At 44.5% G+C, this 16463-nt stretch overlaps 1 protein-coding gene across 4 annotated transcripts in view; it reads right to left on the bottom strand.

Annotated features, from left to right (window-relative positions):
• Window positions 1-16463, bottom strand: part of KIF9 (kinesin family member 9) — a 31748-nt gene that overhangs the window by 14472 nt on the left and 813 nt on the right. The window contains exons 2-14 of one of the 4 annotated variants that reach the window (XM_030493552.1): window positions 16180-16325; window positions 15010-15106; window positions 14251-14416; window positions 13234-13340; window positions 11756-11980; window positions 9457-9540; window positions 9254-9346; window positions 8410-8557; window positions 7339-7403; window positions 5587-5664; window positions 3634-3702; window positions 3104-3208; window positions 1647-1702 (exon numbers count right to left, since the gene is read on the bottom strand). In XM_030493552.1, coding sequence (XP_030349412.1) covers window positions 1647-1702; window positions 3104-3208; window positions 3634-3702; window positions 5587-5664; window positions 7339-7403; window positions 8410-8557; window positions 9254-9346; window positions 9457-9540; window positions 11756-11980; window positions 13234-13340; window positions 14251-14416; window positions 15010-15105 — 1292 coding nt within the window. In that variant the 5' untranslated portion in view covers window position 15106; window positions 16180-16325. Of the gene's footprint in view, window positions 1-1646; window positions 1703-3103; window positions 3209-3633; window positions 3703-5586; window positions 5665-7338; window positions 7404-8409; window positions 8558-9253; window positions 9347-9456; window positions 9541-11755; window positions 11981-13233; window positions 13341-14250; window positions 14417-15009; window positions 15107-16179; window positions 16326-16463 lie in introns of those variants that run through there. The other 3 variants (XM_030493560.1, XM_030493568.1, XM_032920117.1) reach the window with 3 other exon arrangements.

The following is a 16463-nucleotide window of genomic DNA, read 5'->3' as shown; positions in this document are numbered from 1 at the left end:
AGGGGAGAAAACAGCCTCTTACCATTGTGTTCAAGGAGGACTATTTCTTATGTCAAAACCTTTGATAACTGCCAATATCAGATTTCCAAGGAAAATAATCTTTTTACCTATGATCTCATTTGCAAACACCCCACCTTGCTCCTTCCATTCTTTCCATAGCCACTGTAACCTTTATTTACTCTCCTCTTCCTTTCTATTTTCTACAAAAAGTCCCTTTTTGCCTCTTACATATGGAAGCTTTCTGATGGCTATTTTAATACTCTGCATAACCTTTTAGTGGTCCAGATCAAATCCTATTACCTCCATACAGTGCCATCCCCTTCCTTTAACCTAGTGATTTTCAAACTGAGTGATTTTTTTTATGGAAAAGCATTGTCAGTAGGCTTAAATACACTACATAAGACTGAAAATTCTTGAAGAATCCCCAGGTTAAAAAATACTAAACTCCACTGTTTCAGAACAATAAAATGATCCGCAAGTTAAAAAGAACTAATAGGCAAAATTTTACCATGAAACCCATTTTGGTCTCGGGTCCCCAGCAAAGCCTGGCTGCCCACTGTGATGATGTACTACAGATACTCGTGCTCACATAAGTTTTTCAAGGGCATGCAGCTTTTCTACAGCAATATCCCACTGTCACTCTTGTGAGTTGCAACCTCTACTGCCAAAACCAGGTCACACAGCTTGATGAGGCAGCGACTGCGTGGGTTGCCCTAATACCCTTATTCTTCTTTGTTCTCTTCTATTTCATAACATGCAAGCTGCTTGTCCTCACTCTTAGGAGCCTGTCATTCACTTTCCTTCCTTCAGCCTTAAAAACAACTTTCACCATCCACTGGTGACATTTTTCAACAGCCACTTTCCCGCTTTCTCTCATCCCGCACCACACATCAGAGAGGACCTTCTGGAAACAGCACAGAACCCTCTTAGCATGCTCCTGCAATTGTTTTGTGACCTACCTTTGCCACAGTCTCTAAAAAAACCAAGTAAACCTGATCACTTCTAGAGGCTGCTGTGGTGAGACCACTTCATATCACCTCATCCTACACGGTCTGCTTTTTCTTTTGATCTGTTTGCAGAGTGTCTTGTGCAATGGAGATATGCTCCATGATTAGGGATCCCACACAGTTTATGCTCAGTGAGAGTATATTTGCCAAGAAGAATTTTTAACCAGTGACATTCACCATCGAGAGCCCTTGCACATGACTTACGAGCACTGGAAGTTAGAGGCAATAGTCTTCTTGTGCAGAGGCCAGCAGAATTTGTCCAGAATTGTGTTTTCAATTACAATGAGGAAATGGCTTTAAACTGACAGAGGGGAGATTTAGATGAGACGTGAGGAAGAAGTTCTTCCCTGTGAGGGTGGTGAGGCCCTGGCACAGGTTGCCCAGAGAAGCTGTGGCTGCCCCACCCCTGGCAGTGTTCAAGGCCAGGTTGGACGGGGCTTGGAGCAACCTGCTCTGGTGGAAGGTGTCCCTGCCTGTGGCAGGAAGGTTGGAACTGGATGGTCTTTAAGGTCCCTTCCAACCCTAACCAGTCTGTGATTCTGTGATTCACTCATGTCACAGTAAGTGTGATACCACAGACAAAAGCCTGGTAGCATTTCTAAACCTTACTGTGATACGCATCAACCTTGGATATCTTACCTTAAAATCAGTTTGAACTGCTTGAATACCTCCTGGATTTGCCTGAGGTTCACTATCTGAGGAAGAGAGGCATACAGTGAAGATGTAGGTGAGCATCTCTAGGCTGTGGTCAGCTGTACTAATTCAAATATTTCAGAGTGTGAGGACTCTGCTTTCCATTTGCTGGGTAGCCATGCTCAAGTAGAATTACTTTATCCTGAGTCAGGCTGGAGGTGGATACATTGCTCACTCTTAGGAGGTTTTTAAAGAGAGAGCAATCTGATAGACTGCAGTAAATTCCATTTACTGCACAGCCATCGAGGTAATGAATTAATTATAATAATTTTTAAAATTACATAGATGGCATCTACTGACCTTGCAGATTATCATGCTGCTTCTCTTTGTGCTGCTGGCCAAGTCCGCCTGAGTACTTAGAACTGCCAAAGCACTATTGTTAGTCCTCTTACCCACAATAACAAATCAGTGCAGTCAAGCCATACTACTCTCTCTGTTTTGGAGATAATGATCAGAGGCATGGACAAATAAATAAGGGACAGTCTGTAGATGAGCAAGAATATGCCCTCAGCTCTGCAAAGGCCCAAAAGACCGGCCCAAGCGATGAAATGCATGCCTCTGTTCACAACCCTCTCTAAAAGATTATTCAGTGCAACTGAAGACTTCCTTCCCTGTGTAAAACTCCTTAGTCCTTCTCTACTTTCCATGCTCCACATCACATTTTGCAGGTCAGGTAAAACACACCTTCACGTATGCCTTTATTCTGCTCCACTCCTGCCTACTGGAGGGAGAAAACAGGGACTTTGAGAGAAGATAATGATTACATTAAATGAGAGAAAGCGTCTCGAGTGATTTGTTTAAACTAAAGGGTTATCTAGCTGTTTGGAAAACTCTTCCAGCAACTTCTGCGCTCTTGTCACAGTGGCTTCTGCTCACAACCAAACAAAATTTCACAGTAGCTCTGAATGTGCATTTGCAGCTTCCATTTTCTTACATTTTGTCTATTTTGCTGTTTGCTCAGGCAGGAATATTTGTGTCCACAGGACTTCTGCTGGTTTTTTCACAACCATTTTGCAGTCACCGGCTAGTTTCAAGTCGAGAAACCCAGCCCTAATGAACCTGTCTCTGAAAGACTGGACAGATTTTGGCAACACACCTTGCAAAGATTTAGTTTGACATTGGCAGAGAAAAATTTTTACATTAATTATTTAAAGAAGTTCCAAATAAACCAATTCGAAGAGTTTCAGGACTGAGGAAAAGTCTCCTCAAGCTTCCAAAAAAGCAAAAGTTGAATGAAAACAAAGAGACAGCCCTTAACACACAAAAAATAAATTAAATTACAATTCTGTAGCACTTTTGGGGTTAAAGACAGCCTCTTCAGATGACATTTTCATTGCTTCTGTCCCGGAGTAAAATGAGATGGAATCAGTATTTATGTGCTTCTCCACTAGAAAGCTACTTACATCAATTTCATCAATGGCTCCTTTTAGGTATCTATGGACTTGAGACTTAATCTCTTCTATCTCGACGTCAGACAGAGGGTCATAAGTCACCAAAGAACGATTTGCCTGGGAAAAAAGGTGAACAACTGAGTATCAGCGAATTACAAAAAGCTGAGCAAATCTGGTGAACACCTGACATGGTTCTACTGTGCCCAGGGAAGCCTTATGTTTAATTTCTGATTGCAACTTCACATCATCTGAGTTGATAGGACTTGGGACTTGGGGACATGCTGGACGCAATGCATCCCCTGCACATTTCAATCACACAGACTTCGAGTCTGAAAAAAATTGTCTGGGGTGGTTGGGGACTGAAGCTATGACACAGTCTCACTGCATAGGATCTTCAGAGCTTCAGCCCAAAAGACAGTGCTGAAAGCTGAAGGAAACGTACAATCACACTGGATGCTGAGTTAGCTGATCCTACTGCAAAAGAAAGATCAGGACAAAGCTTTAACTAGGTCCCATCTAAGACGCTGCAGCCTGTTCCTTACCAAGCTGTCACGTATGGCCAGTTCCTGCTTCAGAAAAGCAATCTCCTTCTCCAAAGCCTTCACTGTCCCCTGGCAGGAAAAGAAAAGGGTAAGCAAATGACTAAATGCTATTGGAGAAAAAAACCTGCTGAAAAGCAGCATTAAACTGGCTGCTAGAAGATCTCACAGCTGCACACCAGCTCCCCCACAGCTTGTTGTCAGGTATGCATCAGTGAAGTAGCAGCTCTGGAAATCACTTTGCCTTTCATTAGCTTCCAATAGGACAGCTTCTGTTGTGTCCTGGGTGTACTGCCTGCAGAGTCAGAACAAGCCATCAAAGGAGGGCCACCTGGTTTTTAATTTCATGCTTTCCTGAGCTGGTACTGTAGGGGCCATCAAGTTCTGGACTACAAGATATTATCTCAAAAGCAAAGAAGTGTGTAGGTTTCCACCCTGACTCTTACTGAACTCAGTAGGAGTTCTGACATTAACTTTAATAGAGGAGAAAGTCCCCTGTGATGTATTTGATTGAATTTCTCTGTAACATGGAATATCTTCAAGCATTCACTATTTAGAATGTGTTTCCAGAAAGGCATGAACACACATATCACCTAGGGATTCAGGGAGAACTGGATACTGAGCTGCTTTTTAAGTGACTTGTTGAGCATCAAAGCACAATAGCTTTCTAAAAGACAAACTAAACACTACTGGATTGGGAGCAGCCCTAAGGAGAAGGACTTGTCAGTGTTGGTCAATAAGAAGCCAAACACGACCCAAGCCATTCTAGGGTTCTATGATACTCTTTCAGCACATCTCAAATGAAAGGCACTGAAGAGGAAAAGACCGTTTGTTGCACAGCTTCTTCTGGAAGCCATTGGAGGAGACTCCCCAGCTGTTTCTCTGCTTGCCAGTGAGATTAGACCATGAAATATGGCAGGGCTCTCACACACCACATGTGTTATGGATCAGATAGCTCTAAACTTGTTCCTTGGGCCATCAGTAATTCATAGAGCATTCGCTGCTGCCAGCTCTGTTTCAGCTGTGAAAGTGCACTCAGGACATCTGAAATAATATCATCATTTTCTGTAAGTTATTTCCTAGTTTAAACAAGTTTTGTTATTGTGGCAAAAACGTTCTGTTACCAGCAGCAACCGGGATAATGCTGTGTAAAGCTGCAGGTACAACTGCAGATCGTTTCATAGAATCACAGAGTGGTTTGGGTTGAAGGGACCTTAAAAACCATCCAGTTCCAACCCCCGGCCATGGGCAGGGACACCTTCCACTAGAGCAGGGTGCTCCAAGCCCCATCCAACCTGGCCTTGAACACTGCCAGGGATGGGGCAGCCACAGCTTCTCTGGGCAACCTGTGCCAGGGCCTCACCACCCTCACAGGGAAGAACTTCTGCCTCAGATCTCATCTAAATCTCCCCTCTGTCAGTTTAAAGCCATTCCCCCTTGTCCTGTCCCTACAGGCTCTTGTCTAGAGCCCCTCTCCAGACTTCTTGTCGGCCCCTTTAGGCACTGGAAGCTGCTCTGAGGTTTCCCCCGAGCCTTCTCTTCTCCAGGCTGAAAAGCCCAGCTCTCTCAGCCTGTCTCCATAGGAGAGGTGCCTGTGAATTTCCCCACAGACCAGGGGAGTAGCCCACAACATAATATCTATGTTAAGAGGTGAATCTTATCAGAAAAATGAGGGACTTGTATGCTTGCACTTGAAAGAATTACCACGTGGCAGGGAAGACGTGACCATCTACATGATTGTTCCCTGTAGCATATTCAAGGTGACTATCATTAAATACCAATGAAAAAAGGTTTAATACTAATCTATTTCATCAGTTACCTAAATTTAGCAAGTGTCAGCTCAGCTGATGAGTGGTAATTCATTACACTATCAGATCTCTGTTTTTTAAGGTCATTATCTTAAATATTAATGAACCTGAGAAAAATTGCCTTCCTCTGTTCCCCTTCTCTACGTACCTCTTGGCCATATGTCTCATTGAGGACTGGCTCTGTGGTGATCCATTTCATTCTGGTAGCAAACCGAAGAGAAGACAACTGAAAAAGATATTAGCAAGGATATAATTTTCATAATCTGTTACTTCTTAATCATATCAGATCCCAGAACACAGAAATACAAAAGCTATTTAACTGCAGGGAGCAATACAGGATTTCTCATTCTGGGACCGTATCTTCTAGTGCTCGGTGGCTTCTGTGTGATTAGCCAGCTTCGGATGATGTCTTTGTCCATTCTGTTCTGCTTGTGGACAGCTCTGTGCGCACCAGAGCAATGATCTCAAAAATACCCACTCCCATTTCTCATCAAAATGATACTTACATCCCAAAAACTCCAAATCACACATCAATGGCCTTCAAGTTTAACTCCTGCAATCGTGGCATCTTGAGAGTAAGCCCCTACAGCCTGAAAATCCTCCTCTTGATGCAAAGCATAGTAGCTGACTTTTGAGCAATACTGCCTCTAGATGCTATCAGAACGCAAGATGATAAAACAACTCTGCCTTGAAAACAACCACCCAAGAGGTTAATTTGGGTTTTGGGGTGGTTTTTTTTGCTACATACAAACATACATACATTTTTCTTGGCAAAGAGCAAAGTGATTCCCCTCAAGGGCACCACCAGCAGAGCCAGCAGAGATAAAGATGTTATTGTCCCACTCTACTCAGCACTTGACAGGCCACTCCTGAAATACTGTGCTCAGTTTTGGTCCCTGCTATGAAAAAAGATGTGGACAGGCTGGAGAGGGTCCAGAGAAGGGCCACAAAGATCATGCAAGAAAGGGGAAGCCATGTGAGGAAAGGCTGAGAGAGCTGGGCTTGTTCAGCCTACCGAAAAGGCGGCTCAGGGGAGATCTTATCACCATGTTCCATGATCTTATCACATGTATCACATGTTCCAGTATTTAAAGGGTGGCTTCAAAAAAGATGGAGACTCCCTTTTTACAAGGAGTCACATGGAAAAGAGAGGGGTGATGGGCACAAGTTACTCCTGGGGAGATTCCAACTGAACACAAGAGGAAAATGTTTCACTGTGAGAACAATCAGCCACTGGAATACTCTCCCCAGGGAAGTGGTGACTCCCCAGTGCTGGACACTGTTAAGACTGGGCTGGACAGGGTACTGGGCCATCTAGTCTGGGTCATGCTTTGCCTAGAAAGGTTGGACCAGATGATCCTTGAGGTCCCTTCCAACCTGGGATTGTAGAATTCAATGATTCGCTGTTACAGATGTGGTTAAGTGGATTCAGTTCACACAGTGAGACTTTCACCAATTTCATTATTTCATGGGTTAAAACCCCTCACTGTTAGGAGGTTAATCCTGCTTCCTGAAGCAGCAGAAAGCCAGCTCAGCTCTGAACCAGTGCAATCCCATTGACCTCGTTACGCGATGTTACCATTCAAACGCATTCACAGAGTTGAACCAACAATAATAATTACCACTCCTCGGTGTGCTTAGATTTTAGCTGCTTGTGCCTGCTCTATTTCAGGCTCTCATTTCTCCCCCTGGGCCAGTTACCACTCATCTGTTTGCATCACAAAGCAGATTGGTGAGAGCAATCTCTTCTCTGCGCCTTTGAGATAAGAAGAATTAGGCAGGATGTTGCTCTGGGACTCCCGCCATAGCCCTCCAGAGACAGTTCTTTAAACCAAGCTACAGCCAGTTGCAACAGCAGCAAGAACAAGACTCGAATCCTGCAGAAATCAGTTCAACTTACAGTGTGTTCCACATGCGCAGCTTCCCCGCAGACATTTGCCACAAGGACAGTATTGCAGTTTCCCCCTGGAAAAAATAAAACATAAAAAAAGAAAGAATAATTTTTTAAAAGGCAAATAACATAATTAGGGGGTTTATTGTTTCATATTTTTGACTGTATTATGTTCTATGCTGACTAAAACAAGAGAAAAAAGAGCAACAAAGAACACAGCCAGTTTGTAACTGTCCCTCTGAAGTTCCCATGGGTCCAGACACACAGTGGCACAGAATGACTTAAGAATAAAGGCAAAATGCATTTCTCATGTGGTGATGATGCACTAGGAAGATGTGAACACAAACTGTGAAAGCCTGACATCGGGAAAACTGGAGCAGAGGATTTTAAAATCCTTTGGCCTAAATCTAAAAGAAGTGGTAAATGCTCCATCCCTGGCAGTGTTCAAGGCCAGGCGGGACAGAGTCTTGGGCAGCATGATCTGGTGTGAGGCATCCCTGCCCATGGCAGGGGGCTTGGAACTAGATGATCTTAAGGTCCTTTCCAACCCTAACTATTTTATGATTCTATGATTCTACAATAATAGCGGGGAATCTGGCAGGATGTGGTCCCTGCTTTTCCTAAAAGCAACAGAAGACTTGTGCTCAGAATGCTTCTAACATCACTCTCCTTTCTGATGCCTTTGGTTATGTCTCACAACCCCCTCCAACCTGTTTTCAGCTGCTTTCTCCCCCCACGTCTCCAGCATTCCAGGAGCACAAGCCTCTCCTGTGGATTCACAGTGTGCCACAGCTTTGGATTTATCACCTGCAGCCTGATGCTAACGCAGGAGCATCTGAAAAGGCTCGTAACATGTTGTTTTGTTTTGGGGTTTTGTGGCAGTTTTTTAAAGCATTCTAACAGGTTTTGCGAATTTGTGCTAGTTTGATCAGTGTGGGTTTTGTTCTGTCTCCTGCACCTGCTGTTTCACTTGATGAGGAAAACCAGACATCCTTTGAACAATGGCAAGTTCTGTGTGTTTCTATGTTATGACTTTAGAACTAGGAATTGTCGGGGGCTGCTGTGATGCACAGCTCTTACCCAGTGAGTCCTTGAGGACGTAAGTGAGCTTGCTCTGCCGAAAGGGGATGTGGTCCCTCTTAGGATCAGCCAGGGCAATGACGACTTGCTCCAGGAACGACAGAGACTTGTTGATGTATGTGGCTTCCTTCAGAAGCTGTCCTTCAGACTGTAATGAAAGATCAAAAGGCAAAGCTTCCACAACACATGCTTCTGGCTGAACCGCAGGAGGGAGCATATTCCTCACTGAGAGTAAAACTCTGCTTGACTCTGAGGGTAAGGAGCTAATTCAGACCTGATAAATTCATGAGCTAGAGCTTTCTTCAGTTTGAAAACAAGTTTTTAGAGACCTCAATATTTCATTACAAGTCTACAAGGACCACTGCCTTTCCCCTGAAAGGGTAAATTATGTTTTGGCGTGGGGCTGACACAACTTCTACTCTGCTCAATGCAGAATGTCACACGGGACCTGAGAAGCTTTCAGTTGTTGAGCCCTAACACCCTATGAAAGTTTCGATACAGTTTCGATACAGCACACAGTTTGCCAGCTGTGACCAGAATTTACACTGCCACTGCTGGAATGAAGAGGAAAATCAGAGGTTCTTTGAGAATTTACAGACTCGGTTAACTCAAATTAACTGAAAGCACATGCAGGATAGGAGTCACATGTGGACTTAGAAATGATGCACAGCAGCTGCAAACAACTGAGCACCCTCTGACGTGTTACCGTGACTTACAATTTGTCACAGGGTCACCTGTTTGTCACAGGCTGAATTCTGTTGTGGGGAAAACCTGTAATTTCACCTCCATCTTGTTGATTACTGGGCTTATCACCACAGGCTGAAATATTTCTTCCATCACTTACTCCAGACTTGCTCAGTCTCTCTGAGCCTGCCAGATCTATTAAGTTGATTTTGGAGTTAACGCATTTGACATCTGAGAAAAATCTGAAACGAGACTGAGGGAGAAAAGAATATAAACTGTAGACAAAACTGAAATACAGTACAAAACAGATGTGTAAAGATCCTCAGCCATTTGAGTCCCCAGAAAAACTGCTGGAGCACTTACCTCGATGTAAATAGTAAAGATGCAATGGGATCTGGACGAATGCTTGTTCAGTGCATGCTCTGCTATCACTCTTCTGCTCTCACCCTGCAAATGAGGTCAAAATTCAAGACAGTGTTTTTAAACTTCTGCACTGGTAGAATAAAAGGAAATTAGAAATCCACACAGTTAAATAAATGGCAGTTTGATCTTCACTCCCTAGAGACTGTAACTCCCATCAGTCGGTTCACAGAATCACAGAATCACAGAGTGGTTTGGGTTGGAAGGGACCTTAAAGCTCATCCAGTTCCAACCCCCTGCCATGGGCAGGGACACCTTCTACTAGAGCAGGTTGCTCCAAGCCCCTGTGTCCAACCTGGCCTTGAACACTGCCAGGGATGGGGCAGCCACAGCTTCTCTGGGCAACCTGTGCCAGGGCCTCACCACCCTCACAGGGAAGAACTTCTGCCTCAGATCTCATCTAAATCTCCCCTCTGTCAGTTTAAAGCCATTCCCCCTTATCCTGTCCCTACCTGCCCGTGCCAAAAGCCCCTCTCCAGACTTCTTGTTGGCCTCTTTAGGCACTGGAAGCTGCTCTAAGGTCTCCCTGGAGCCTTCTCTTCTCCAGGCTGAACAATGGTTAGAGCAGTCAGAGCAGGAGCTCACCATATTTGCCTCGCTTTCTTACTCAAAGGCCTCTCAAAGCATTTCACGGGGGGGTTGGCAAAGGTCACAGTTTACTATAATAATGCCTTTTACTGGAGACCATTTCCACTTTCAACGCTCAGCTCACAGAATTGTGGCTTTTTGAGGAACAGTCAGGCAAACCTTGCTCAGAGGCAATACCTCCCTGGCTGTTTCAGTTTCTTGACGACTAGAAACCCAAAGAGCTCCCCAAGCTTCAAATGTCACAGAAAAGTCACACGTACACAATAGCCACAAATCTGTAATGCCTGCTTACAGGAAAAGAAAGCAACATTGAAAATGATGTGGTAATTGCTTGTGAGGAGCACCAGGCTATCACAGAGCCATGCTGCCAGGCTGGTAAGGCAGAAAAGGAAATGGAAGGCCCTACAGCACAGAAATTCTCTTGTCAATAGGTTTCATAGCCAACATCTGCCTGGCTCTCAAAGGATGATGACTTTTGAGAGCTGGAAGGTCAGTCACTGGCTCCACACTAGGGAGTGTCGAGCAAGAAAGCAAAGAGCTTTAGGTATAAATGCTATCAAGCCCACCCCACAAATGAAGAATCACATCATGTGCCCAGCCTCCTCAAAGCCTGGAGCTTTTTCTGTGAACCTCGAACCACAGGCAGAACTCATCTAAGGACCCTGAATGGGTCCCCAGGCCTCAATTGCACTTCTTCTGCTAACGGATCTCAAGCTAAGCTGCATTATCATCATCCTACTCTTTAAAAAAGAAAAAGAGACTTCCTGCCAATCACAGAAGCTGGCTTAGGATACCACGGTCACATTATTAAAAAGGCACATGAAATACTTTAAGGACACCAGGTGGCTCCTCACATGAATACACTTCCTGCATTCAGAACCAATTCTTTATTCATGTTTTTCTGAAGAACTAAAGCATCCACAGTAAAAGAAAGATGCAGATATAAGCAAGCAAACTCCCTTCACAAATCTAACCCCTTGTGTGAACATCCTGCTGTAAAATCTGACTAATGGTACCTGTGCCATGATCATCCCAAACTATCTGCCAAAGATTCTGCTGCTAAGACTCTTTCCTTGGAACATGGACATAGCTAGGACAGGCGTATGTGTTTTTTCAGGAAGAAATTCCAGTGTAGGTCAGCTGGTGGGTCTAAAAGCATCCCAAATATTGGACACTTTGTACTAAGCCACTCACCAACACCCTTACATGATAACCAGGGTCATGAAAACAAGTCTTTTAGGCTGTCCAGGATCTCGGCCTGCTGAAGGGGCCAGTGAGATAGTGAGATAAACCTTTTGAAATGAAGGCAGATTCTGTGGCTGCCTTCTCTATTCTGGTGCTGCCTGAAATCTCCAATGCTTCTATGTTCTATGGCCTCACCCCAACATGTTTCCTCCATCACTTGACTTGCTCTGGCATACATTAAAACCACAATTTCCCCAAGGAGATCTTCCAGAACCTCTGTGCCAGGGACATTTTCCTTGCAAGAACATGGGCTACAAAGAGTTACCAGTTCTTCTACACACATAACAAAGAACAAAGAGGGTTAAACCTCCCTCCAGCCCTCCTGGCCACCCACCTCCTGCTTTACTGCCTCCTCCCTGCACTAAGCCAATAAACAACTAGATTAAGTGTAGTATTTGTTTTCTCTTGCCTCAAAAAGGAGACTTAGAGCATCTTCCTCGAAGCTAACTGTATGTATAGACAAGCCCTTCACAGAAACCCCTTCTGGGCAATCCACAATAGCCATCTGCATGTCACTGCTCCCATCGCTTGTCACGGCAGACAGAAGGTCAAACAAGGTCTCATTGTAGATTTCCAGATAGGATATTCGGACAGTGATGAGTGGATCAATGGATTGTGCAGTTGCTTTGAAGACCTATACAAAGACAAGGAGTGTGTCAAAGGCAGTGCTAGTTCACAAACGGCAGTGCTAGCTCACAAACAGAATAATTAGCTATTTATGGTGTTCCAGAAAAGCTATTCATAACTTTCTGAACAGCTATAAGTGCATTCACGTGTGTGTAGCTAATTCTGAACAGGGGTTGCCTGAGAGCTGACAGGGCTAGGTCAACAGTTTTAATATGATTTTGCAAAATGGTAGTGCTAAAAACAACACTTGAAGGCCTGCTTACATTTGGGAAGCAGCAAATAGAATTAAATAGGAACAACCTCTGCAAATGACAATAAAGCAGAACTACAGAATTCTTCCCATTTTTGTTTCACAGAATCATCAAAACACTGAATGGTTTGGGTTGAAAAAAACATAAAGCTCATCCAGTTCCACCCAACCCTGCCACAGGCAGGGACACCTTCCACTAGAGCAGGTTGCTCCAAACCCCTGTGTCCAACCTGGCCTTGAACACTGCCAGGGATGGGGCAGCCACAGCTTCTCTGGGCAACCTGTGCCAGGGCCTCACCACCCTCACAGGGAAGAACTTCGGCCTCAGATCTCATCTAAATCTCCCCTCTGTCAGTTTAAAGCCATTCCCCCTTGTCCTGTCCCTACCTGCCCTTGTCAAAAGCCTCTCTCCAGACTTCTTGTTGGCCTCTTTAGGCACTGGAAGCTGCTCTAAGGTCTCCTAGGATCCTTCTCTTCTCCAGCTGAACAAGCCCAGGTCTCTCAGCCTGTCTCCATAGCAGGGGTACTTCAGCCCTCGGAGCATCTTTGTGTCCTCCTCTGGACTCACTCCAACAGCCCCACACCCTGCGTGTCAGCTGTCTTTGTGGAAGTGGAAAGCATTCTGTGTCACTGCCTAAAGATAAGCAGACCTGTCCCCTCAAAGCACTGCTAAGCTTGTGCCTCTGGACAGGCACATTTCTATGTAGCAATGGGACTGACAAATCAGCATATTTCAAGCCAACACCATCCTAATGCTCTGAAATGTCACCACTATCAGAGCACAAGGTCACAGTGTAGTAAAACAAATGTAGAAAGTAACTATGTTTTACAGGCTCCTTTAAATCTTTAACGATAATAGCTTAGATAAAAACAATAAATAAAACCACTGCTGGAGATAAATTTAAAACATATTCACTATGTTAAAACACTTCTGTGAGTATCAGCAAGAGCTGATACAAGAGATGTCCTTGCTATTTCTTCCAGCCTCTTTTCCCATTCAGATCCAATACCTGCTGTATAGCTCGTGGTATGATTCCTCGATGCTTGTAATCGGCAGTTGTTCCCATCATGGTGTAAGTTTTACCAGCCCCCGTTTGCCCATAGCACATTATCGTGCCTGGAAAAGATTCAAAAGCAGAAGAATAAACTCCAGAGGTAACCTCTGCATTTCTCAAATGGAACATCAACAGGATCTCTCCCTCAGATCGAATTTCCACTTATTGTCAAAATAAGGCCAAGTGCAAGGTCCTACACCTGGGTCAGGGCAATCCCAAGCACAACTTCAGGCTGGGGGAGACTGGATTGAGAGCAGCCCTGAGGAGAAGGACTTGGGGGGGTTGGTTCATGAGAAGCTCACCATGACCTGGCTGCAGTGTGAGCTTGAGCCCAGAAACCAACCATGTCCTGGGCTGCATCACCAGCAGCGTGACCAGCAGGTCGAGGGAGGGGATTCTCCCCCTCTGCTCCACTCTGGTGAGACCCCCCCTGCAGTCCTGCAGCCAGCTCTGGGGCCCCAACACATGAGGGATGTGGAGCTGTTGGAGCAAGTCCAGAGGAGGCCACAGAGATGCTTCAAGGGCTGGAGCACCTCTGCTATGGAGACAGGCTGAGAGAGCTGGGCTTGTTCAGCCTGGAGAAAAGAAGGTTCCGGGGGCACCTTAGAGCAGCTACCAGGGCCCAAAGGGGCTGATGGGGAAGCTGGAGAGGGGCTTTTGACAAGGGCAAAAAGAAAAGGGGGAATGGCTTTAAACTGACAGAGGGGAGATTTAGATGAGATCTGAGGCAGAAGTTCTTCCCTGTGAGGGTGCTGAGGCCCTGGCACAGGTTGCCCAGAGAAGCTGTGGCTGCCCCATCCCTGGCAGTGTTCAAGGCCAGGTTGGACACAGGGGCTTGGAGCAACCTGCTCTAGTGGAAGGTGTCCCTGCCCATGGCAGGGCGTTGGAACTGGATGAGTTTTAAGGTCCCTTCCAACCCAAACCATCCTGTGATTCTATCATTCTACGTTAATAAAAATAGCAGCAAGTTACCATTATAGCCAATTACAGCTTCGGACACCAATTTCTTTGCCACTGTCTCATAAACCTGTTCCTGGGAGGTGTTGTGAAGGACGCCATCCATCCTAAAGGACCAGTTGGTCTGCCTGCTATTCATAGCTTCTTTCTTGGCATCTTTTTTGAGGCATATCTCTATGCTCTGAAACTCAAAAAGAGTTGAAGTTAACTTCATTAACCATGAAGAGTTTCAGCAATTGTCTGAAAAGAAAAAATATGCACTGAAGACCTGTAGGCAAGGAGAAAATAGAGCACAAATAGTAGTATTGTCTTACTGAACTTGATGGTATTTTCTGGTAATACATATTCTAAAAAAGAAAAGGAAAGGTGGCTAAGCTCATCTGTTTACCCCTCAGAGATGTGTCTGATCTTTTGTCCCAGAGAAATTATGAATTAACAAGAGAAGATGAAGGGAGGAACTTGCATAAGAGAGGATAGAAATAGACTGTTCCACAGGTTGGAACTGAAGTTACCACTGGGAACTTCTCAAGGATCAGTCAGAATCCCAGTCCTTTTGAGGGTTTCCTCTACTGCATCACCAGAAGTCTGTTTTCCATAGTCACACTTGCTGACACAAAACCCCAAGCCTCTGTCAGCGCAGAGAAGAGCAAGCAGGACAAATCAACATGCACCAAAATGTCGTGTGGCCTTAAGGAGTGGAAGAATTCTGCATTTCGTGGGCAAAACTGAAATCAAATTCCAAACCTTTCACACTTGCAATCTCTTTTTGTCTACCTTGTTGTCTGGCCCAAACTTGATCATATCTTGAGCAAAATCAGCTGTTGGCTTGACTCGCACGAATGCATGGATTCTCTTTCTTACTAGATCCATTCTAAGTAGAGAGGGAAAAAAGGAAATATCAATACTGTTGCATTCCCTAAAAAGAAACGTAATGTTATTTGTCATGAAAAGGCAAGCTACAGAGTAGTCAAGTTTAAAAATAAACTGTTGACAAATGTTCACTTGCAGTTTCTATTCTTTATTAAAAGCAACTGTGGGCAAACAGTTGTAAAAATTCTTTCCAGCATTCTTCTGCTCAGAACACTGAGTGTGGATACAGAGAAGGGTACTCCTGATCGTGATTTCCTCTTGTGTAGCTGGCATGTTAGAGTTTGACAGTACAAGCTTTCCCTCCTCTTAGCCTTGCAAAGAAAATAATTGCAGGAATATGAGAAGGATTTTCTTTTGCCCAGTGTTTTCAGTGTGTGAAGGCACTCGCAGCCTCCTGGTTTGTAATGTCTGATTATCCAGAACTCTGTTTCAGGCTTCTGAGGTTTTGAGTAAGACGTGTTGTAGGTGAAACCAAGCCAAAAGGATCTCAACAGCACTGCAAAGCGCTGTGCAGTCCTTGGTGTGCCAACATTTCCAGTGCTCTGAACACCAGATACCTTGCTTACATTCTGGATTGAATGTGCATTTCTCATATTTTGGAATTAGAACCCCTTATCTAGACTAAGCCATAAAAATATTTTAAAGTTCCTAATGAAGATCTGATCTTAAAGTTTCCAGAAATAAAAAACCAACAGTCATGTGCCTGACAATTCCTGGTGAAATTCTTATTTTATTCTTCAGGTCAGTGTGAATTCAGGGAGTGGCTGTTGATACCCAGTGACACTAGAGGATCTGCTGACTAAAATCCACTGCAGGAGGGCTCAGGGGATACATCCGGCTGCTTGAAAAGCTGCTTTAACCCCCTGGAAGATGCAGGTCCTGTGATAAACAGTTGTGTGATATCTAGGGACAATTTCTAGTTTCAAACAAAGTATTTTCTAATTCTTGTATATTACGTATTGTGCTCTCTCCAGCACCTTATCTGCTGTGACTGCTCTAAAGAGAAACATACAGCTGTGAGCTGAACCGAGACTTCTCTTTACTTAAAACAGAGGTGAGCATTTGCATGACTACCTGGTAAAGGTACCGTGGGCTCCTTGTCCTCTTCCCAGATGACCTCAGCGATTCCAACACAATGACCGCTGTGGAATCCAAAATGGTGCGAAATTCCCACGACCATAATCTCTTCAGATTCGGAGACAGTCTTCTATTTGAATGATCTGTGAAAAAATACAATGATAAAGAAGTGCACAGGTGTCCCTGTAAGGATCTTCTCTAAATGACGCGCATAAAGCTGCCAAAACACTTGCCAGTGCTGTGTGAATAAATGGAGGAGCAGCACAGGTACGAGTGGAATG

This window comes from Strigops habroptila, chromosome 1 (assembly GCF_004027225.2).
Source record: "Strigops habroptila isolate Jane chromosome 1, bStrHab1.2.pri, whole genome shotgun sequence".
Taxonomy (NCBI): domain Eukaryota; kingdom Metazoa; phylum Chordata; class Aves; order Psittaciformes; family Psittacidae; genus Strigops; species Strigops habroptila.
This window is presented reverse-complemented; position numbering and strand designations above follow the sequence as displayed.